Source organism: Poecile atricapillus, chromosome 14, assembly GCF_030490865.1.
Source record: "Poecile atricapillus isolate bPoeAtr1 chromosome 14, bPoeAtr1.hap1, whole genome shotgun sequence".
Taxonomy (NCBI): domain Eukaryota; kingdom Metazoa; phylum Chordata; class Aves; order Passeriformes; family Paridae; genus Poecile; species Poecile atricapillus.
Window position 1 is genome coordinate 14,754,042 of NC_081262.1, and position 24,014 is coordinate 14,778,055.

Consider the following 24,014-nt stretch of genomic DNA (forward strand, 5'->3'; position numbering starts at 1 on the left):
CCTGCTAATGGCACGGAAGCGTTACCAAAACCACAATTCAGCCTCCAGGCTGAAAACTGAGTTCGTATTTGGGTCTCTAAACCAAACCAGCACCTCTGCCCACTCAGAGGTACAGGAAGGTTCCAGTACTTTGGGAAAAAGCAGATCAATGACAGGGTGGTCTGGAAGAAGGCACTCAACTTCAGGAAAAGGAGATGTGGGGATGCAACAACTTTCTGCATCCGTCTCGACGTGAAGTCGCTCTCTTCTCATGGACAACAGTCTGTCCAAAGTCCCCCCTTTGATCCCTCCACTAACCCCACTAACCCCAAAGTCTCCCACTGAGGCCTCCAGCACTCTCCAAACGTAAAAGCCTCCCAGCACCTCCAAGCCCTCACCACCCCTGTAATCTCTGCTCCCCAGAGACCCTCCCACACCTCCAGAGACCCCCGATAGCCCCCAGAGCTGCCCCACCACCTCCAGACCCCCCATCAACCCGCACTGATCCCCGCAACCCCCAAACACCTCCACTAAGCCCCAGAGACCATTACCGAGCCCAAATTTCCCCCATGGGCTCTCACTGACTCCCCACCCACCGCTCCCAGAGCTCCTCACAGACCCCCCAGACCCCCCACAGCCCCTCACCGACCCCCAGACCCCCCCGCTGCCTCCAGCCTCGCCCGCCGGCCGAAACCTCGGCTGTCTGTGCGGACTCCCCCGGGCCCCTCCGCGCTCCCCAGGCCGCCGTACCGAGGCTCTGCCCCACCGGGGTGCTGAACGGGTTCCCCAGCAGAAACTCCATCTTGGGATGACAACAAACAGCGGCCCAGCGCCCACCCCTCCCGCACCGCGCCCTGACCGACAGCCGCGCGCACCAACCACAGCGCGCGCTGGCAGGCGGGTCCCGCCTCCCCGCGCTCGATTGGACAGCTGCTGGACGCGCTGCAAAACCATTGGTTAATGGGCGTGTCCATCACTGTCAAGCGAAGGGCCCGCCCCCGCGGTAGTCCCGGCCGTTTCACCGCCCTCCCTTTGATGGACAGCGGGGACACCGAGACTGCCATTCCCTATTGGGCAAAGGCCGAAATCCTCTGTAAAATTATTGGATAAAGTTAACATAAATCATCCGAGCCCTCTCCGCCCCGAGGGCACGGTCCCGACGCTGATTGGCTGACACGGATTTCTCGCGCTCTGATTGGTAGCTAGCCTCCCCACCCACTCCACGCCCATTGGCTGCTGGGATGGTCACGTGCCACCCTTAGCAACGCATCCCGGCTTCCTTAGCGACGGGCGCTGAGGCGCGGGTGGGAAAAGGAAAGTGGGAATTGGGAAACGGGAACGAAACCGACCCAGAGCCCAGGGAACCTGCGGGTGAGAGGCCTGAGGGGCCGGGATCTGGGCCTCGGTGGGTCCTGAGAGCGGGAGGCGGCGGCCCCTTCCCACCCACCGGGCAGGGATGGTTGGAACTGCCCATTGGCCGAAGAAACGCTGGACAAGCGCACATTCCTGGGAGTGTTCAAGGCCAGGTTGGACACTGCAGGGGCTTGGAGCAGCCTGGGATAGTGGAAGATGTCCCTGCTCATGGCAGGGGTGGAAAAAGATGAGCTTGAAGGTCCCTCTTAACCCAAACCGTTCTGTGATTGTACAAAAAAGAGAGAGAGGAAGGTCAAGGATGGATAAATCCAGAGCCAGGTGCTCCTTGCTCTGTAGTGCACGCAGGCACAGAGACATTTGGTTTGTTAATGAGATGCTATAATGAGAACAGAACTCTCTAAACTCTGACATTTATCATTGCTGTCCAACGCAAAAATAAATCAGAACTTACTCTGTAATTATAAACATCTTACACAAGCAAAAGTTTGAAGATTCAAGGCCTTCACAGTGATTCACTAACTGCACAGTTTGGAAAAAGACAAATAGTCTCATTTGCCTCCAGGGCAATATTAGGCATATTTAAATTTCCATGAGAAATTTATTCACTGAAAGGGTTGTCGAGCATTGGAACAGGCTGACAAGAGAACTTGTTGATTCCCCATCCCTGGAAGTGTCCAGTGCCAGGCTGGATGGGGCTTGGAGCAACCTGAGATAGTGGAAGATGTCCCTGCTCATGGCAGAGGGTGGAATGAGATGATCTTTAAGATCATCTGGAAAGAGTAGCTAGGCAGTGATTTAATTTACTTTTCTTTTCTGTCCTTTAAGGCTGATTCCGTCTCACAATGAGTCAGTTTCTCAGTAATATTGAGCCAAACATTATTGATGATGAAATGGTTCAGAAAGCCATTGAAGAGAGGAGTCCAGATAACCTTGGAGAGCTTGCCAGAGAGGAGAGTGTTAAGCCTAAGGTTGTGACACAGCTACAACTTAGTTTTAAAAGTGAGTATCAGAAGATTATACATATTTTGCCTCTTCTTTTGCTAGATGGTAATAGAATAAGTGGGAAACTGGCAATTGAGCAATCATTATTAGCTTGGATTTATGATGTGAAAATTAATGTATGGGCTTGGACTTTTGCTCATACTTGTACAAAGGAGCTTCATCAGAGGGAGCTGCGTGCTTTTGCTGATGGGTAACTTCAAAACTGCTTCACTTCCCACTCATATTGTCACTGCTGTTCTCATTTAACATTTATATTGTGGTGACACCTACAGGCCACAGGCCTGTTGGGCCCCTCTATACATGGCCAAATCCAGCCCTGGGCAGGCTCTGCCATGGCTGGTGATTATGTGAGAGCTGTTTGGGAGATTATGGTGATTACAGTCCAATCTGATGGTGTTCTCTGGTCATCCATAGCATTGCCATGGCTTGCCTCTTACTGTCAAACCTGTTGTAAACTTGCACTCAAAAAAATGAAAAAGAGGAACATTCGGCTTGATATTTGAGTATTTGGGGGGTGTGTGTGGGGGGGTAATTTCACAGCCAAATCTGTTGTTGATTATTCTTTGTGTGCTCCAGTAAAATGATGTGTGTATGAGTTGATTTTCGTAGAAAATACTCCCTTGACCTGATCCTGCGTAGATTTGTTTGCAAATACAAAATCCAGAACTGTGTGACTATTTTGTGTTTGCAATTCCTTGGTTTATGATACCCTCACTAAATAAGGATAGCAGCACAGCAGATGAAATCTTCTGGGAAGCCATTGCAGGGGAAAGAGAAATGGGAGTGAGAATGTTCTGTATTTTCTGTCACCTTGGTCCTGATACTTTGGTGTGATGACTAACGGCCTGCCCTTGTGATTCTGTTTTTGGAGGAAACTAAATGCAGGGATATCGATTAATTCTAAACTGCAGCCTTCACAGAAAGAGTAGACTCCAACTTCCTCTCCTGTGATGAGAATCCTGGGAGCAGAAGAGTCATTTACAAAAGCAGGAGCTGGGCACTGCTAGACTGCAAATGCAGAGAAAAGCAGAGTCTCATCCCAAACCTCCTGCTTGGAGCTGGAGAGGAAAATGAAGGTCAAGGCCTCTTAGTAGTGGATTCATAAAGCCACTGGAGTGCAGGGCCATAGTCAGCATCCCCTGCACGCCTCGTTGGCCTCGCTGATGAGCAGCGTGTGCTGGCGCAGGACACTGAGGTTAAGTGGGCTGTTTCATTGAAATCTCATCCAGCCAGTGCACCTCTGAGCTCTCCAGGGCACTCATCACACGCTGAAAATCCTTTTGGAGGCAAGACTGGACGTGTTTTCCTTGTGCAAGGCAGTGTGTCTGCTAAAACGAAGCTGTCTCACATGAAAAGCAATTTTCTTTCTTTTTTTTGTTTTTTTTTTCCTGTGGCTTTAGGCATCCTGCAGATTGATAATCTGTGGCCATTAGAGAACCTGACTAAACTGCAGCTGGACAACAACATCATTGAGAAGATAGAAGGTCTGCAGAGTCTGGTTCACCTTGTATGGCTTGGTGAGACACAGGCAGAGGAGGGTGGATGCCTTCACAGTTGTAAAGCAATCTGTGATAAACCAGGATGTCACCTTACTTCTCAAACACGACTGATAGGAGCTTACCCTGGGAAGGCTGTCAGCTGTCTGTGTGTCTCCTTATTTGACTGTCAAATGTCAAAATGCCTGAGTATCAGAGTTGCAAAACAATCCTTCAAATATTTAAAAACTGGGTTTAATACATTTGGTGTGGCAGGAACAGGAAGCTGAGGTTTCGAGGTTGTTTCCAAGGTTTGTATTGTGTTTAGGGGTGACTTTCAGGAATATTTATGGAAACATCTCTGTGATAGAGAAGCCTGCATTGTGTTTTCAAAGCTGCTGCAGGCATTCCAGAGCCTACAACCCACCATCTTTATCCCTATATCCTTAAGGGCTTGGTGTCATCATTGTCCCAAGGAGTGCCCATCCTTGTAGCCTTCTGTGACTGCTTGCAGCTACACAGCTGCACAGCTTAGAGCATTCCCTGGAACTGCAGCCACGTTGCTGGCTGGAATTCTAAATATATCCTCAGCATGCAGGGCTTCAGCTTGTAAGCATGTTGTGAAATGTCTAATGGGTTCCTCTGCCCAGTTGTCTGCAGTGTTCTGCTCCACAGATGACTGATGCACTTGTGAATCTGATCAGTGTAAGCAGAGTGTTTTGAAGCACACTCACATATTTTGTTTGCCCAAAGGCTGCAGTGGTTCAGCTGCTGCTACACAAGTGTCTCAGCTACCCAGGAGACCTCATAAACTGCTTTAGGACTCTTGGCTTGCCCTTAGTCGTGGTGAGTGTTGGTGTTAGGAGAGATGTTCTGGCAGGGGAAGAGGACATTTCAGTAAGTGAAACAGCTGAAGTGAGCCTTTGCATGACTCCACTGACATGGAATTACCATGTTTTGGTCCTACAGGAGTGGCCACAACTGTGCCATGGGTGTGGCAGGACAGAGTGCAAGAAACAAGACAGTGTCAGATTTATCACAGAAATTCCCTTCTAAGGGCATTTCCCCACCTCTTGTTTTGTGTTTCCTCATAAGGCAGAAGTCCCTTTCAGGCTGTGTATGTGGACTCTGCATGGACTAACTTCAGGTTTTCCTCTCATTCAGAAGTTTCACAGACAATTACAAGGAGGAGATGGAAATGAAGGATGATTTAATGCTGAGCCTTTCCTGTGGGATACAGACCACCCCTGAGAAAAATCTGTGCATAAACTCCTACATCCAGAGCTAAGGGGCGGAATCAGGGTGTTCTGCAAGAAATAATTTAATGTTTGATTTCTAAATTCTTCCCCAGACCTGTCCTTCAACAATATTGAAGTAATTGAGGGTCTGGATACTCTTGTCAAACTGCAGGACCTCAGTCTCTACAGTAACAGAATATCTAAAATTGAGCACATGGACACATTGCAAGAGCTGCAGATTTTCTCAATAGGGAAGAATAACCTGACCATTCTGGAAGATGTGAGTGTTCCCTGGCTTTGCAAATATTCCCTGTTGAAGTATCAGCTATTCTAAAACTGGCATTTGCCATTGTGTCCAAGCCCCTCCTTAGGTGATAAAATTCTCCTTAGGATTTCTAAGTAGTCTGAGCTATGGTTTTAGTCCTCTGGTGTTAAGTGCTTACTGCAGTAATTTTTCTTTTAGATTATTGAATCGTGGGGCCCCAGTTCTGTGTCTGCTCTCAGCCATGGCAAAATTCCTATTGTCTCCCATGAAAGCTAGAAAAGGAATAAGTGGCTGCATATGAGAAAAGGGGGGAGACTAGGATTTATTTGGGGTTCTTTTGAGGGCACCTTACTAATTTAGGACATGTGATTTGTGCACCCCATCTGCCTTCTCTCTCCACCCATTGTCTAGATATTCCTAACATGAATTTAAGTATTTCCTTTCCCCAAACCATTAAAAACTCATAATTGACTGTCGTGTGAATTTGGCAGCAGAGCAGAATACATACTCGACTGTAATAAAAGCAATAAATTCCAAGGCTGAGTTTCCCCAGCTCTGGGAAATACAGAGCTCTTTCCCTTTGGCACAGGTTGTCTATCTCAGGAGGTTAAAAAACTTACGGACACTGAACCTCAGTGGGAACCCTTTCTGCAGCCAGGAGCACTACACACTGTTTGTTGTTGCTCATCTTCCAAGCCTGGTGTACTTGGACTTCAAGCTCGTGAGAGACTCCACGGTGAGATTTCTGCATTCCCTGCTTGGGAAATCAGGCAGCAGCATCTTACAGAGCCTTTGCTTTGTTGGTGTGCCAGCAATATTCCAGCACTGGGGGCAGGTTCCCTGCAGAAATCAGGCTCACAGAAACACACAGTGTTTATTCTGCTTCCACATAACAGCTGTGAACCTGTAGGCCAAATTCTGTCAAATCTGACAGAGAGGTAGAGGTGTCAGAGCATGATGTCTTCACAGATTTTGTGAAAATCAGCAGCTGTGTGTGGGAGAGGGGCCTGGTTCGTGTTGCCACAGAGAGGCTGCAGTGTGAGTGCAAGTCTTCTTAGAGAATCTCAGAGGAAATCAGTCTTGAGACGTGGATCCAGGGGGAAGGAGCCTTGGTGGTCCTGCTGCTCACAGAGTGATTTGTTTCTGTAGTAAACTGACAATCCAGGCAAGCAGGTGCCTGGATGCACTTCCCACTTTTGATTTCTGAGAACAAGACACTTCATCCTCACCAGTAACCTGTGGAACTGCTTTATCATCTCAGGGATCAAAGGAACAAAGATGGGGTTTTTTGTTCAGGGATTTTTTATTTTTTTTAGTAACCAAAGAACATGATTAATTGTAAACTTGCTTGGCACAGAGCAGGAGCTGTATTTGGAATGTACATTGCTCATACCACAGGGCTGGAAGGGCTTTCCAGGTCATGGAATGCAGTCTCTGCTCATCAGGGACGTCAGAGAATTGCATACTTAAATTTGTCAAGCTTCAGTTTCAAGCTAATGAGGTTCTTGCCCCTGGTACTACCTTGCCATCCACTCCTCCAAAGAGCCTTCTCCACCCTAGAAAATGTATTAACCTCGCTGACTGATCAAATTTGAGCTCAAATTCTAGAAGTCAAAATAGAACTTACTGCTAAAAGAGGAAAAAAACCCAACAACTCTAAAGATGAGAAAATGGAGAGAGAAAAGCTCCCTGGGACTGAATTATCTCAGATGCACTGAATGCAGAAACAGAGCAATATGCCAGCAAAAAATGGGATGAGGATTAGATTAGAAACTTTATAAGTAGTTTAATAAAAAGCCCATGAGGAAATGGAGATGCAGATGCCGCTCTGGTGCATGTTCTAGAAGATCAGTTGCTTATGCCCAGCCTCGTTGAGCAATGTTGGATAATCTAATACAGATATTTTATTTATATTTCTCAGAGAAAAACTGCAGCTTTAAAGTATCAAGATCTTACTAAGCCACTGGAACAAGAGGAGGCTCATGTCCTTGCTCTGCAGGAGGTAGAAGAGGCAAAGCAGAAAGAGCTGGAGTACCACCAGGTAAGTTTTTTTTGGCTGGTTGTGTATTGGCTCAGGACAAAGAAGCACAACACATATTGACTTGTCTTTTTCCTTCTTGAAGATCCCTCTGTGATCTCTGAATCTTATCTTTTGGATGGAAACAGGAACTGCTGTGGAATACACATGACGTGGGGGAACATAATTCTTTGGGCTGAACAATGAAACTACAGATAGAGACCCTGCAAAGCTAAATAGTAAATCATACCCAGGGAGCTTATCAGCCTGACATGAGATTAAGAAAATTACAGGTCTGAGTGAACTGTTAACATTTTCATGGGTTTTTTTTTTCCCCACACTAAGTTAAGCTTTTCATTAGTTTTATGGTTAAACTCTCCAGGACTTTCAGAGATCACTGTAGTCCTGTGACCAGACTGAAAGCAAGACCAGGTGGAATGCTTTCAATTGTAGCCTGGCTCTGTATTCCAGACCTCTAGAAGGTCACAGTGGCTTAATTTTAGTGTTTAGTGCCAGGGAGGATGCCTGCAACTATTCCTTTTGTCCCTCCCCAAGGTTCACCACCTCCTTATCTGAAAGGCTAAATAGCTTTGCCATAAGTGTTTGCATGTGGTAATGTCTTACACTGGCAACTGGCACAGGTTGCCCAGAGAAGCTGTGGCTGCCCCATCCTGAAATGTTCCAGGTCATATTGGATGGGGTTTGGAGCAACCTGGGAGAGTGGAAGGTGTCTCTGCCCATGGCAGGGGGTGTGGCTGCATGATCTTTAATGTCCCTTCCAACCCAAACCATTTTATGATTCTGTGATCTGATAGGAGATTAAACAGTGTTTTCTATCCTTAGGCTACAGAGTTGTAGCAGCAAAGCCCCTGGGATGGGTTTCACTCCAGTTGCAAGGTGCTCTCGTGGCTTGGTTGGTGTTCCTGCTTTGTTCATGTTCTGCCCCAATGTTCTGCTGCTGCTGAGGTGCTTATAGGAGAGACACATCCTGAGGACTGGCAGCAGGCTGGCATCTTTATTTTACTTATTTTGCTCTGTTTCTCTTCAAAGACAGCCTTTGTGGAGTACCTGAATGGATCACTCCTGTTTGACAATCTGTATGAAGAGGACAGAGAAACTGCCAAACTGGCTTGTCTCCCTGGAGTGGAGGACCTGCTGCAGGCATATCCTTCCTGGGTTTGGAATACCTACAGCTAAAAGGTAATGCCTTGAGTTAAGAAGGAAGTGCATCCACAGGGACTCTTCATCTGTTGCTTTTGTCCAGAGCTGAAAGCTACATTGATCTAAGATCTGAGACAGTCTGTGTTCAATTTTGGAATGGTACCAAAAATTACACTACAAGGCTGTGAGACCACTGACAGCTTTAAGGCTTGATATCTTGTGAAATATGAGGGCTCCAAACAAATGGTTTATATTACTGGCAAGCTGGCCAGCCCAGCTTGAAACATCCCATTTGTAAAACCACTCGTTTCTATCCCCAACAGGTCATGAGATCCCAGCGCTTTAAATTCTCACCGTTGTAATTACCATATTCCTTTTCCTTCCCTTGAATCAAACACAATTTCAGTAGCCTCCTTTTCTGACCCTTCAAGAATCAAGACTTTGTACTTTCTTTAAGTCTGGAATCCACTTAAAGTTTAAAATGAGCTGGAAGATAAATCTCTGTCAGTTAGATTGTAAGAGCACAGTCGCTAAAATCATGTTGAAATTGAAGTGGTAGGAGATAGGAACAGACTAATCAGAACGATACAAGTCGCATATCTCACAACCTGCCAGAACTGGCAACGTGAAGTTTCCAGGCCAGCACATTTTTCTGATCATTGCTCCTACACGGGGGAGCAGAAAGCAGACACTTTTTTTTCTTTTTTCTTTTCTCATTCAGATTAATAGAGTATTGTCAAGGCCAGTAACTTGACCTTCCTTAAAATTGCATTACACTGTTGGGGAAAAATGCATCACAGCTTAACTACAATAGACTCCAGAAACAATTCCATTGCCAAGATAATAGCAGAAGAAAAATTGACATTATTTTTGTGATGCTACCAAGTCAGTAGTTTATCCTGTGCTCTGGCTGTGGGCTCCAAAGCTGTATTTATTAACTACACAGGCACTGTATTCACACTTGTGAAGACGGATAGGGTTGTAGGCTTCCTTCTGCTGCTGTGTCAGAAGAGTCAGACAAGTGAATGTATTTTCTCCTCTTGCTCAAGGCCTTTTTCCCCCCCTCAAGTTGCCACAGTTTTCTCCATACCCTTAAGGCAGCAAAATCCTGTGCATAAAACGTGAATGGGTGACCCAGTCCTGCCCCAGACAGAATATTTGGCAGCTCCCAGCAAGAACCACAGAGTTTACATAAAAGTAGCTCGTAGCTCTTGTTGCTCAGATTTGCAGAGGCAGAGGGAACATAACGTGTTGCTCCACTGAACAAGCAAAAAGCCTTGACTCTGCTGTCACATACAAGAAGGAGTTTGTCTTAGTTTCTGAGAACCTGTATAACTATGGACTGGAAGAGTATGAAAAACGAGAAGCTGCAGTCTCTAAGTTCTACAAAAGACTCCGTGAAATTCTGGCAGTCAACCAGCAAGAAAGCAAGAGAATAATCTCAGGCTTTGAAAGTCGGAACCAAAGGGTAATGCTATACTTTTGTTTGTTCAGTACATGATTTCTCAGCTTTTAATTATGCTGAAAATAGGTATAACTCAATTTAAATTAGGAAAATTGTTGTGGATTGACAATGTTATAATGGAAATCAATACTTGATCCTTAATAGCAGAATCACGGGGTGTTTGGGGGTGGAAGGGATCCCTGGAAGTCATCTGGTTCTGGTCAAGGAGGACCACCCACAGCAGGCTTCCCAGGACTTTGAATATCTCCAAGGATGGAGACTCCACAGCCTCTCTAGGAAACTTCTTCCAGTGCTCAGTCATTAATATTTTTTTAAATTTATGCAAAGAAAATTGTTTAATTAACTAATATAACGTCATTGACATAATGTGAAAAGTTTTTTAATACTTTATGCTGGGAAAAAATGGGGATTGAAATTTCTACCCTTTGGGCAAACTACAACCAGCTAACACAGCCTTTATCTATAGTGGAAATTCAGTGTAGAGCAAAACTAATGTGTCATAATGTTATCTTCTATAAAGGTAAAAGTCCTTCAAGGGTTTACAGAAAAATGTGGCTGAACAGGGTGGAGTTTTTTACTTATTTTTTTCCCATCCAGAAATGTCACCAAAATTTAAGAAAATTGAAATGCTCAAACTTCCTTTTAGTTTAAATATTTTTTATAAAGTTGATTTTTAAGACAGACAGACAGACAGATAGATAGATAGATGTTTACTGCTACTCCCCTTCTTTTTGAAGCCTCCAATAGCTCTTCCTTCATTGAAAAACCAGGAAGAAAAGGAAAGAAATTGCAGGGTATTCAGTTTATTTTCAAGTAATTTTCTGCTTCAGTTCATTTTCTCAACAACACCTCAAAGAACTATAACCAAAAAATTAGAGAAAGTCATTTTAGTGTATTTCTAGTCCTTTAAAGCAGAAAGTCTCTCTTTTCATTCTGCTCAACTACAGCCACCCATTGTGGCTGCTCAGGGCGTAGCTTCTAGCTGGATCCCTTTCTAACCATGTATAATAGATGGATCATGATTTTGTTTCCACAGGAAAAAAAAAAAAATAATAAGGGAGGGGTAAAGCGTGGTAACACTGTCAGCTGAGAGAGCAAGTCCCTGACAAGTGACACCAGCAGAGTCACGAGCGCTGGCTCCTGCTGGAAACCAGGTCACTTTTATTTCAGTGCCTGTCACAGGCTGATGGCTGCTGAGTCACTCTGCTCCCAGGGCCTTGAACCTTGCTGACTCATGCTGGAAATCTGCATCCAGCAGCTCTAGGAGCTGGCAGCACTGCCAGAGTCACTGAAGAGCAGAATGGTTTGGGTTGGAAAGGACCTTAAAGATCATCTCGTTCCAACCAGAAGTTTGATATCAATATTCAGTTAACTTGAGCTTGCATTCTCTCTATATCTTCCATAAAAAAAACCCTAAACCAGCAAAACAAACCCTGCAAAATCTACAAAAACAAGGAAACAACAACAAAACCCAGAGAAACACAGCTGAGTCCAGATTTTATCCCTTCACCTCTGTCTGACCTACAGGCTCAGCTATGGATTGGGCTGCAAGGGGTGACAAGGGGGAAGGGCCTTAAGCTGAAGGAGAGGAGGCTTAGATGGGATATTAGGAAGAACTTAGATTAAATATTAGGAACAAATCCTTCCCTGTGAGGATGGGGAGGCCCTGGCACAGATTCCCACAGAAGCTGTGGCTGTCCATCCCTAGAAGTGTCCAAGGCCAGGTTGGACAGGGCTTGGAGCCACCTGGGATAGAGGAAGGTGTCCCTGCCCGTGGCAGGGGATGTGACAGGATGATCATTAAGGTCTTTCTCAACCCAAACCATTCTGGGATTCTGTGGTTCTTTATAAACAGGACACAGGGATTAGCGTGCCAGTTTTCATATAAATGTTAGAGGAGTTGGAATCAAAACCAAACACAGTGTTTTAACATCATTTCCCCATCATTTAAAACTGTTGGAGGAGTTCAAAAGGCACAGAGGTCCCAGCAGACTGCAGTCTGTGAGCTGTTCTTAGGGCTGTTTGTCTGTCTGTAATCCTTTCATGTAAACTTGTGTAACCTGTGAAATCACTGCGCTCTCTGAAGTTGGTAACGGAGGATTAAAGGCCTTGAACTTTGAAGTTATTGCTCCCAGAGGTGCAGCTTGAGTGGCTCTGGAGCCTTTTGAGCCTCCTAACTTGTTTACATTAGAGAAGAAGACCCCTTGCTCTCCCCTTCCCCCTTTTAACACTGCAAAGTTTGGGTAATCCACCCCATTTCCAGACACAAGCCTTAACAGGGGTTCTTAACAGAATCCTTTATTTCACCCCATTCCATTCCCTCTCAGGAGAAGTGGATTAGACATAATTAAACATATATATTTTTCCTCCTTTTTTAAACAGTTGATTGTTAACTGATTTTAAACAGACTTGAAAATAATACATTCAACACAAGAGGATTTTTTTTTTTTGATCCAAGAAAACATAAATCTTGCCTGATACAAAAGTGACGTCAATACATAATTCTGAAGGGCAATAAATCCTTGCTGTAAGAGGAAGCAGGCAATGATAGGTATTCCATATTCAGAATACTAAATCCTGACCCTACTGGAAGTCAGTCAAGATTCTCTTTGGCAGGAAGTGGATCAAAATTTAGACCTGTGTTTCTTTCTCTGAAGCAATTGTTAATTTCTTCTTCACAGCAATGTCAAGAATTAAATATTGTTCTTTTTTTTGCTTGAAATGAAGTGGAACCAAAACTGGAAGCAAAGAAGGAGCAAAGTCTTCTGCTGAGTGGAGGATGAGGAAAGAGTTTTCCCAATCCCCCTGCAGTAGCAAACCTCAGCACTGTTGAGTACCTAGTATGTAAATCTGGAGCCTTCCCTGAATCATCACATTTCATTCCAGCTAATCAGCAGCAGGAACTTTTCTCACACATGTAACAAGTTAATTAAATTGTGATGGAGTGCTGAACACAAACTATAAGTAATTCATGCATCTCTGTGTTTAGAGGCTGGATGAGCTTTATCAGGCTGGGAGTGGTGATATTGCTGAGTCTAAACGAGCCCAGGGCAAGGAGGACATCCATCAGCTGTGGGATGCACTCATGACCTTGGAAGCGCTGGTGTCCAACGACCTGGAGGTGAGATCCAAGCTCACACCTGGGAGACCTCACAGCCAGAATGTTGGGGAGTCACTTTTCTGTCACTGCAGCCCCATGCAGCAGCTTGCTCACAAAGAGGGGAGCACAGCACTTGACTCAGGGAAATGTTCTGTCCCTGTTTTATTCTTTCTCCGCTCCAAGTTGATGAGGGTGAGATCAGGCCCTGGCTGTGGATACCTTACAGCAGATTTCTGTTTCTCAGAGCAGAACACAGTATGTCCATCACGTCTATCCAAGCTGGTTTCCCACACTTTAGAGATAGGGAGGTTGTGCAATCACTTTATAGGTCTGCACAAGTTTCTGCATAGCATGGGGTATGCATTTGGAATTCTAGAGGTGTCATTCTTTGAAGCTGATCTTTGCTATAAGATTACACACATTCCTGCTTGGCTTGCTGCATTTGCTTGCATAATAGCTGCCTTTTCATCCCCAGACTTTTCCTCAAAAACTAGGGCAGGGCTGCTGATGTGCATCTTCATCGAAGGAAAAAAACCCAAAGTAATCTGTTTAAAAATGAGCAGGCAGGAGCTGTGGCCTGTGTGCAGCAGTTTACTTTTGTGAGCATGGATGGCAGAAAGCAGCAGCTCAAAATGGATCCTCACTGCATCAGCATTGAGCCTTTTTTGTGTTTTCTGAGCTGGCTCTCACCTATCTGCAGTCACTGATGGGATGAGCAGAAACATTTCTCCCTGTGTGCCCTCCTGGATTTGCAGGATTCAGGTACCAAGACATTTTAGTGCAACACTTCCCAGGTTCTCCATCAGCCATTTCTGAGAGAGGGAACAGGCAGCAGCAATTTTAATTTCTGAGGACTAAAGCAAAAGCTGCAGTAAAGCCCAGGCAGGGGTTGTGCTTCTGACAAGAGGCTCTCCATACAGACAAGGACAAGGAGGCTGCAGCATGGCAGGGTAGGGAATACAGCCCTCTCCAGGCATTGCTTAGGAGAGGGTAACAAAGCTTACTCCACACACTGGGTAAAGGTAGTGTTCAGTCAGCTTCCCTCCAATAAACTGGTTCTGATTTTCTGTCCCTGAAGAAAGGAAGAAAATTTTGCAGCACTTTGAAAACATTTTAAATGCTCAAGGGAGTTCAGTTTCTGACTGTGCTAGTAACAGCAGTGAGCCCAAATTACAATAAATTGTAGATTCCTCCTAGACTCCCTGACTCCATGTTATGTTTATGCAAGTTTTCATTGTGATATTTCCTCTTTTTCCCCTCTGTAAAGGAACTGCTACAGGATTTTAAAAGAAGCATTGATGTCATAGCATCAACATTCACTGAAAATATTCAAGGGATATATCCTTTTTCACAGTGTGTTAACCTGGACCTCCCAGTCATGTGCCTACAGCTCATCTCTAAATCCAAAACTGAGCTACCAGTATAAAAACTTTATTTTTTTTTATTTTAATCAACAGAAAAGATCTTTTCCCAGCTTTGAGGAACTGTCATTTAAGGTGCCCAGCTTCTTTACGTGAAGACTTTGGAGAGCACAGAAAGATCAAAATTCTACTGTGCTGAAAGTCTGTAGGATTTAGGCAGCTTTCACCCTGTTGGGAATCTTCCTTCTCCATGCAGAGAAGACAAAACACAGGAAAGATCTGGTTAGACTGTTTCCTAGGCACATTCCTGCCATTGCAGTCAATGACTTATCTCCAATTCTGTTGAATATTCTCTAAATTGTGTTCATTTTTGTATTTTTGATGTGTGCTGAAAAAAAATTACATGAGAATACTGAAGTACTAGAGTGTCAGGTCATGCTCCTTTAAATCTAGAAATCTGATGGCCTGGTGCAAATAATTGCACTGTATTCAGAGCTTAGCTTTTACCTGCAGGCCTCTTCCAATTTCCCTGGCAAACCTAGGTCCCCTCTCAATCCTCTGTCATACTTGGCAGTAAGGATGAAATTCTGTGTAATTAAGAATTGAAAGTGTGTATCCTGATATCCTGACACCACAGCAGCTTCTGGGAGGTCATTTAATCTCCACAGATGAGTGGTGTGGTCAGTTTTTTCCTTAACCGTGTTCTCTACGTTTAGCCGGTGCCGGGACCTGGAAAATGAACACCATGAAAAGCTGGTGGAGCTTATCATCACCACCAAGGAGAAATTGGACATGGATGAGCTTGAAGAGGATTTTCCAGATGATGCTCGAATGGTGAGGGCACCAAAACAATTCATCTCTGAGAGGGAGTAGGCACGAAAACAAGGCCATAGCCTCTTCTCTGAAGTGACAGGATTTCCAGGAGGCTCAGTGCTGCCAGAGCCATACCTGAACCACAGCATAACCTCCTTCCTAGGGGGTCCAGCTGCTTGGCTGAACTGTGGTGCCTCCAAACATTTCCACTGACTAGGACAGGGGATAACTGCACTGCAGGTTTCCCTGGGCACTGCTGGAGCTGGTGGCAGCAGCCCAGGAGAGGTGCTGAGGAAATCTCTCTCCTGCCTCCAGCACAACTCACTGCTCTGGCTGATTTCCAGGCACTCAGGCAGCATCTTTGCTGCACTCCCTCACAGCTGGTTTTGTTCAGACTCTCCCTGCTCCCTCAGCACAATCTCAACACTGCTCTGAATTTCTTGCACCGGGGCTCTGTTTGCCTCAGTGATTTCAAAATCCCTTCCTAGAGCTCCTGAGCCCATGAGCTGATCTGGAGGCAGGATATGACACTAAATAGAGCCTTCCACTGAGCCCTCAGTCTTGCTGTGCAAGCAAAGATCCCAGGAGCCTTTCCAAAAGCACAAACATCTTTGCAGTGCTCCACTCAGCAACGCCGCTGCCCTTTTTGCCTCCATTATTCCTTCGTTTAGTGGCTAAATTACTTGAATTTGCATTAGCTGTGGTTTTGCTCTGTCCAGATTACCCCAGCCCCCTGTCACTCCGGGTAATCAGGAGCTGACAGACACAAACCAGACCCCTGAGCCCCTGGGGGAGCTGCTGCTTTATGGCCTGTGCAGATGGTGGCGGTTCCACACCACTGCCACGCACCCCTTTTGCTTCACTGCCATCCCTTCCCACAGAGAAGGGAATTCATTTGCCCAACAGCTGCACTTGGCTCCAGGAGAAGACTCATTATGGGTTAGCAAAGCCACCCTCTATTTAGAGCCACGAGGGAAGTCACTGCTTCCATTAGAGGCTGGGACTCTCCAAAAATTAAGATTTACAGGCAGCGCCAGCAGTGCAGGAATCCCTTCCAAGTGTGATTTTCCATTTCCAGGCATGCTGGAGCACATACAGCCTTTCTTCAACACCAGCTGCACAGCAGCCCTGCATGCACTGAACTCCCCGTTCCAGCATGTGGGGCCAAGGCTGCTGCCTCTAGCTCTCCACCTGTACTAGGGATAATGCCCCATTACACCGTAGCAAAGCCAAGGGTAAAGCCTTGGATTCATCCTGATGAGCAGGGATTTGCCAGAGAGTGTTTCTCCCTCTGGGCACTGCTGTGCTGCTCGTTCATTGTGTGCTCACCCCCTCCTCTCATCCGGTCACGTTACTTCCCAGCTCCTCGTGGATGAAAACACCATTGTCAACGCCATGAACGTGTCCCACAGCATCCGCCTGCGGAAGATTGATAAGAGAGAGAGCGACATGCTCTGCAACATCTACCAGTGGCAGATCTCAGTGACAGAGAAGGTAAGAGACCCTCACACTCAGGGGGATGGGGCACAGGCAGGTCTGGCCCTAGTGGCAGGGACACTGTGAGGAGAGACACTCCTGGACCTTTGTTGGAGCCCTCTGTGCTCCAGGGACCTTGACACGCCTGCAGATTCACTGCTTGGTTTCCATCTATCCAGGCTTTCCAAACAGAGAGCAACAGAAACCGTTCCTGTATCCAAAAAATCATTTGCTTCATCAACTCTCTGCAGAAGGAGCTGGATAACACAGGGATTCTGAAGCCTACAGAATAGGGCTGGGCAGCTGCCTCAGCTGGGGCACACAGGACAGCCCCCAGCAGGAACAGCTGTGCCCAAGCTGCCTGGGACATTTCAGACCGAATGTATATTTCTTCCATCCTACCATAAACTGCAAATGAAAGCTACTTCTTGACTCTGGAAAAGCATCCGAAGCCCTGTCTCTCCCATCACATTGGCACAAAGCCCATGCAGACAACTCAGACCTGGTCACAAGGGGTTATGGATCAGCTCTGAGCTGATTGAACCAAATCATCGCAGCATATCATGCCTGAAAGCTTCGGTACCTGCGAGCTCTGTGGCAGGAACCCGTGAGCCGCTGGCACGAGGCAGCAGCTCGGGAGAGGAGCGCTCTCCATCAAACCACCCCCGAGATAACAGCAGGTTTCCAGCTCAGCAAGCACAAGGCTGGCGGGGGCTCCGTATGCCTGGGAGCCTCATCTTCTCACCCCTTCTCGCAATCGGCTTTCTGCAGCGTGAGCAGAGCAGCCCCCAGCCAGCAGGAAGGGAAATCAATGGTTCCACGGGAGCTCACGCGCCGCCGCTCGCGACAGCCAAGCGAGGAGTCATTAATTCCCCTCCTTGCTCGGTGACAGCCGCTGCCACCTCGCTTGTGGGCAGCTTCTGAGGAACGGTGCTGACCGGGCCGGTGCTGCTCCAGGCAGGCAGCAAGGAGAAGGTGGGAAGGTTAAACGAGAGGGTGGCTCTGTGTGTGCACACCAGGGACACAGCAGGTCTCAGAAAACCCCGTGGCTGGTGCTGCCTGTCACAGATTCAGCTCATCATGCTCTGTGCTTCTAAAGATGGCTGGAGCCCAGGTTTTACCTCTCTTGCTCCAGGACTACACAGTCATCTCCTTGCTACCTCCTCAGCTGCATGGAGTGGTTCACACAGTAGTTATTGTGTGTGCTCTGGTCTGATTTTTAATACCTGGAGCCATCCCAGCACCTGCCCACAACCTGGAAACTCAGGACCCACCCCACAGTTTGGTGACTTAAACAAAGACACACAGCTTTTGGTACCTCACAGGGGCGAGTCTTTAATGGAACACAGAGACCCTGGTGTTACAGACAGGCACGCCGAGGGATGAACAACAGATGCAGTAGAGTCTGTTTTCAGATTTCCATAACAAGTGTGTGTCAGGAGCTGGCAGCTATGAAGACATGTGGCATATGCTGGGTATGTCTGTGCCGTGCCCTGCCCAGGAAGCTGTTTCTTCTGTGGGAGCTCCTCTGATGAGTTACAGACACCAGGAAAGGACGGAGCTGCTGGCTTGGGGATTCAGAGGAAACTCACCTTGACCTTTCCTCCTGGTGTGCTGCACTGCAGCAGACAATACAAGTGAAGAATTGCCCACAAAACCACAGCACATGAAGCTGATCCCAGGGAAAGTGGAATGGCAGGAAGGTGGCTACCATCCACTGCGTCAGGCCAGCAATTCCCAGATGGATATTTTCTTTCTGTGCCCTGCCCAGCTGCCTCAGTCCTGCAACAGCTTGTGTTTTATAGTTGAGCTCTCTGAGCAGAGGTGAACAAAGAGAGTCCCAGCTGCTGTGCGAGCACGCAGCTCACACAGGTCGTAGTCGTGGGCCCACTCCACATTGCCCCAGCGCCGGATCTGAAGGAGAGGAGGAACATGGATTATACTCAAAGCACCTCAGCAACTCTCAGCTTCCCTTCTCATGTTTGTGAAGCATAGGTAACCTCCCCCAGAAGCTGAGATGATCCTCAACTGCTGAGGCAGGGATATCTTGAGATGAGGATGTGATTCATCTGTACTGGGGTCTGAGGCAAAGCCTCTTCAGGGGAGGATGAAAAGATTCCCAACTTCAGCCACTTTTGGGACACGAGGAGCTTCACACCAGGCTAATTTCCAGCAAGCTTGATATCTTGGTGTCTACCAAAACCTCCAGGCTGGATAACCCTCAGCAAGAGAAGCCAGCCACAACTTTGCACTTCAGATTAGAGAGGGAGAAAAGCAGCCATCTGGGCTCTGTGAAAAGCAACTGGCAGCCCTGGGAGCACTCTGGGCTGGTGTGCCTGTGGTGTTGCTCTGCAGCAGCACGCTCTGAACGCTCTCAGACAGGGAGATTGGTGGAGTGGAACGTCTCCTGCTATAGCAGGCACTTCCCCTGCCAGTTATTTGTGGTGGGGGATGCATTTGTCATGCTGAGATTATTGCTATTTGAATTATAGGGCTGTTTTGTAACATAATTTACCTGGTATTCTTCCTCCAGGCGAGACAGAAGCACAGCTTTCTCTACTGTAATGTGCCTGTCAATCAGGCTCATGGACAGAATCAGCGATTTCAGCTGGGTGATTACAAATTCTATACCTGAAAGGGAATAACCCAAACCAAACAAGATTCATGGCTGTTTTCTGCAGCATTACAGCAGCATCTTCACATGCTCTGAAGAGACAGGCAGGCTGTGGTACCCCCTGGGGGGGGGGGCCAGGGATCCTCCCACCTGCACCTGGGCACTCAGATCCATGGTTAACAGCAGGCACAGAGCATTGTACTGGCCCTGCCACTGCAGTGACAAAGGCCATGCCCTGCACACCACCTCCTTTTATTCTGCCATAACCCTTCCCTGTGCATAGGGAAGAGATATCTATCCAGGCTCGAGCATTCTGTGTCTTTTGTGGGTTTCACTGCCTGCTGCTCATTCAGATCTGCAGCAAAGCAAACCTCCCTTCATTTCTTTATCTTTCAGTGTCATTCAGATGATTCAGGCAAGATTAAGTGGGATATAAGGATGAAAAAGTGAGCACAGTGCACAGTGTGGGCACTTTGGAATACTAAGCCTGATTTCTTTTCCTGGTAACAACAAAGCTAGGGATTAAATCATTAGAACGTTTGGCATTAAAGAAGTTATTTGTGCTAAGGTGGAGCAAGCAGCTCATGGGACAGCACAGTCAGATCCTGAACACCACTGGCACTGAAGAGAGACCCTGCCTGTGACAAAAGCAGGTCAGGGCTTGGCCTGCAGATTTAAAATATAAACCTTCACACTTGGAGCAGAAGAAAAACATTACAGTCACTCTCCTGCCCTGTGGAGAGGAATCACCTCCTCGCTGGCCCAGCCTGAGTGCAGAGCTCCCAGCCCAGCCCTGCTCACCTTGCAGGGCCCACATGTTGTAGGATGCCAGATGGCTGACAAAAGTTTCCTTGGTGCTGGCTGGAATGTTTGGCCCCAGGATGCTGGTCGAGGAGCCAATTGTCACGTTGTACCTGGAATGATCACCCAAACCCTTAGCAAAGCCCAGGGGAAAGGCTCAGGGAGCTTGTGGCCAGAGCTCCTGGGCTCAGCAGGGCAGGGCTTTAAGCAGCCAGGAACCCTTTGAGCTCTCACCTTTTCTCAGCCCAGGTGACCACGGGATCCCACTCATTCTTCTGTAGTTCTGCCAAGGCTGGAGGCTCCTCCACACGATAGCTGGGACATTATGGAACAAAACCATGCTGGATGGTCACTCCCAGGCTGGGACACACCTCTGAGAAGGACACTGACCCCACCAGACCCACAGCAAGTGGAACAGGGACCTGCTGTCCACCCAGGCAGCAGTGACAGTGAACAATCCCCCAGCTCCTCCCCAAATTCAGTGGGTTTTTTTGTTATTCCAGGAAGGACAATTCTGTCTTACTACAAACCACAGCATTGAACCAGCCAACTGAAAACTGCAGGAAGCCCCAAGCCACAGGCTGAAGTGAGGTTTAGCAGTTAGGGGAGGGTACAAACCCCACTGCAACTCTCTGTGGGATCACTCCTGTTTCTGCTTGCCCAGTGGCTCAGCTCAGCATTCCCTGATCCCTAGACTGACCAAAGCCACACGGGCAGAGGGGAGAATTCTGTTCCTCTCTCTCTCCATAGGAACTGTGCAGCTGCCAGTGGAGGCTGGGACAGGAGCCTGGGCATGAACAGGCTTGATCCTACAGCTCTTGGGAACTTTAAGGAATGAAGGGCATTTTGGGACTGGTACAAGTAGTCTGAGCTATCTGTAGTGGCACAGCAATACCAGGGATTGGCTGACAGATTCCCACAGGCCTTTCAAAGATGTTTTCTTCTCTTCAAGATGCTCATTTCCTGCTGCTCTCACCCCTGCCCAGCATGGAGGTGCCCAAAACAGAGTTCACCAAATCCAGTGCTCCCTCTTTGGGTGCACACACTCCAACCAGGTTTGTAAGTGCAGCACTGATTAATTAAATTAATTCAAACCCACAGGGAAAAACCAGCACAGATCAGAGCCATGCCATGACTGGGTGAGAGCAGATGTCATCCCTCACTTTACCCAGCCCTCTTTCTAAAATCCAGCTGGACCCCCATCTCATACCAGACTGTGTCTGTCTCCAGGAACTTCACAGCTGCTCGGATCAGCTGTGTTTTGTTTCTCTGCGTGGGATTGTCCAGCGCCGTGTTGCACAGAGTGGTCTGGGGATAAAGGCAGTTGAAACTGCTGTTATTCCAGGCTTGAAAAAGCAGCAGCTTCCATGGTACAATACCAAGAAGAAGGAGAGGGATTTGTGGCAGATGAACTGCTATGGGGGTGCAGGGCCACAAAATGGCTCATGTAATAGGTATCTTCTGAAACCTTTCAGAATCCCTGGGAACAGCCCATTAAGCAGCAGGGAAGAAGGGCCATGGACTGCTCCAGAGCTCACTGTTTCCTCCTGCCCATCACTATTCCTAATAACACTGTCCAGCCCCTTCTCAAGTTCCCCCAGTGACACTGATTCCTTCTAGATAGACCAGCCCAAGAAAACCCTAACTTTCTGCACATTAGAAGCAGGACAATCTGCTGCCTCCTCATTCTGCATTTGGAGGTCTCAGCATTGCACCCTGCTGTGCTCACCAGGTGCATGGTGTAGAACTTGATGGTGTCTTTCTGGGAATCCCACTCTGTTGCCACTGCAATGGCCAAAGCCTCGCTGGGGACTGTGAAGAGCTTGGCCTGGGGCGTTTTCAGCTTTCGGTGGTCCAGGTTTATTTCAAAGCCTCCTGGGGAATCAGAGTAGAAATCCTGGGGAATCAAAGAGGAGCAGGCACTAAGGAACAACAGACAACCCCACAGAGGGAGCACATTCAGAGCTGGAGCTGACAGGAGCAAGGGACCAGGAATACTCAGGTTTCCCACCATCACTTGGAGACACTTGGTCTTGGAAGCTGCTTTCCACCATGCAGCTTTGCTGTAGATGAGAAGGAGGCACAGCAGCTGGTGACAGACATGCCACTGACACAGCCTGGGCTGCAGGAGCCACGCTGACGTGGTGTGGGTGATGACACCTCTCCCAGGAATCAGCCCCTCCATCCCATCCTGGCAGCCGTACTCACCTTCCCCCTGTGAGATGCTCACGTTCTGGTAGAACCTCTTCCTCTCTGGGGACAAAAACAGAGGGCAAAGAGAACATTCAGAGGGCAAACAGAGAGTGTTCAGCTCCTTCCCCTGCTCCCCATCACCGCTCAGAACAGACAAAGCTTTGGTGCTGTCGAGGTGAGCTGGCCACAAAACTCCAGCCCTTCATCCACAGTTTCCAAGCTGTGAGCTCCAGTCAGCTCCACTCAGCAGGGAAGCACCAGGAAAGCTGTGACAACCAGAATGCTGCTGTGCACAGCCAGGGAGCAAACAGAACCACCTACAGCCCTGCCAGGCTGGGGGGCTCAGCTGCCTCAGAGTGTGGCAGGGCTGGTTTCCCAGGCACCACCACTCCTCAGGAGTTTTGTTTCAGGATCAACCTTTCCAGATTCTACAACTACAGTCACACTGGACAAATTTATCCCTGAAAGACATTCCTCCCTGCAGCCCAAACATTCCAGTCCAGCTCAGAAATATACCTGCCCCACCAACAAGGTGAGCCTGAGGAAATGTCAGGTCTCATTTTAAGAGCAGCATCCTTTGCTACCAGCACTCCTACATGCACTCCTAACACGTGAGAACAGGATTACACACGTTCCAAAGGCTCACATCCCTCCCACAAGGCAGGCAGAACCCACGAGCCATTCCCTTGACAACAGCAACCAGGTTGTAAATCCCAAACCCATAAATCTGTCTCGTGAAGGGCACAGCAAGCAGGTCAGGCTGCAGGTCTGCTATTCCAGGCTATAAAAAGCACATTCCCGCTGGGGAAATGGAAGGATTTGCTCAGGCTCGGAGATCTGTGAGTTTCGGGGCCCCAGAAAGAGCTTCAGGCACAGTTCTAAAAACAGATTAAAGTGTGTGTACCCCAGAGGAGCCCCGAGGCTCATCAGTGGCTCCCAAAACCTTGCCGTGAGTCACCGCGACTCTGCAGCCTCACCTCTGACAAAATGAGATTAATTTTACTGTTCTCAAAACCACATAATTCCAGCAAAGTCTTTGGGCGGGATGGGTGGACCAGAACACACCTGAACCGCCCCCCATCCAAGTCCCATTCCCTCAAAATCCCTAAAACACAACAAAACACAGAAAACGAGCGTAACAAAGTGGTTCAGCGAGGGCTCGGCCGTGCTGCCAGCGAACCCTGCCCGCTCCAAATACACATTAATGCCGGGGAAAGGGCGCTCAGCGGCCGTGGGGAGCGCAGTCCCCGCGAGGCCGTGCCGACCCCAGCCCTGCCCTGCGTGACCCCGGGGTGGGGGTCCCCGGGGAAGGATCCCCCTGCCCAAACGGGGCTGGAGCCGCTCCGGTGCTCCCTCACCTGCCGGCGGGGCATAGGCCCGGCGCCCGCATGGCCCCACCGGGCCGCTCCCAGCAGCTGCAGGAGGCGGTCGGGGAAGCCGAGCGGGCGGAGAGTGGGCCCACCACAGCCGGCGACAGCCGCGCCACATCGCGACAGACGACATAGCAACCTCGTCCCGACCGCGCTCAGCGCCGCTCGCTGGGCGCCGCCATCTTGCCGCCGGCCGCAACCAATCCGCGCCGCCTGCATAAGAAAACCTACATTTCCCAGCAGCGCCAAGCGGCAGAGCAACCAATCAGCGACCGGCAGCGCTCCAACAGCCAATAAAAGCCATGGGACG

General features: G+C 48.1%; 3 protein-coding genes across 5 annotated transcripts in view; 1 reads left to right on the plus strand and 2 right to left on the minus strand.

Moving 5' to 3' along the window:
• The window catches only part of TOM1L2 (target of myb1 like 2 membrane trafficking protein), a 56,657-nt gene extending 55,836 nt beyond the window's left edge, over positions 1–821 (minus strand). For all 3 annotated transcript variants that reach the window (XM_058849454.1, XM_058849453.1, XM_058849452.1), the window contains exon 1: positions 730–821. In XM_058849454.1, coding sequence (XP_058705437.1) covers positions 730–781 — 52 coding nt within the window. In that variant the 5' untranslated portion in view covers positions 782–821. The remainder of the gene's footprint in view (positions 1–729) is intronic.
• Positions 822–2,195: 1,374 nt separating this feature from the next.
• DRC3 (dynein regulatory complex subunit 3) lies at positions 2,196–17,174 on the plus strand. The gene is made up of 12 exons (XM_058849569.1): positions 2,196–2,352; positions 3,756–3,872; positions 5,182–5,348; positions 5,923–6,069; positions 7,255–7,374; positions 8,401–8,513; positions 9,805–9,979; positions 12,966–13,097; positions 14,344–14,414; positions 15,148–15,271; positions 16,613–16,744; positions 16,906–17,174. Exons 1-12 carry the CDS (start codon positions 2,196–2,198, stop codon positions 17,017–17,019), a joined length of 1,569 nt encoding a protein of 522 aa, XP_058705552.1. The 3' UTR covers positions 17,020–17,174.
• An 861-nt stretch (positions 17,175–18,035) lies between these two features.
• On the minus strand, positions 18,036–23,908 carry ATPAF2 (ATP synthase mitochondrial F1 complex assembly factor 2). Its single transcript, XM_058849570.1, has 8 exons — positions 23,693–23,908; positions 22,350–22,394; positions 21,871–22,016; positions 21,352–21,449; positions 20,376–20,456; positions 20,142–20,254; positions 19,242–19,357; positions 18,036–18,640 (listed from the first exon to the last, which is right to left on the minus strand). Exons 1-8 carry the CDS (start codon positions 23,835–23,837, stop codon positions 18,503–18,505), a joined length of 882 nt encoding a protein of 293 aa, XP_058705553.1. The 5' UTR covers positions 23,838–23,908; the 3' UTR covers positions 18,036–18,502.
• Between the last annotated feature and the right edge of the window lie 106 nt (positions 23,909–24,014).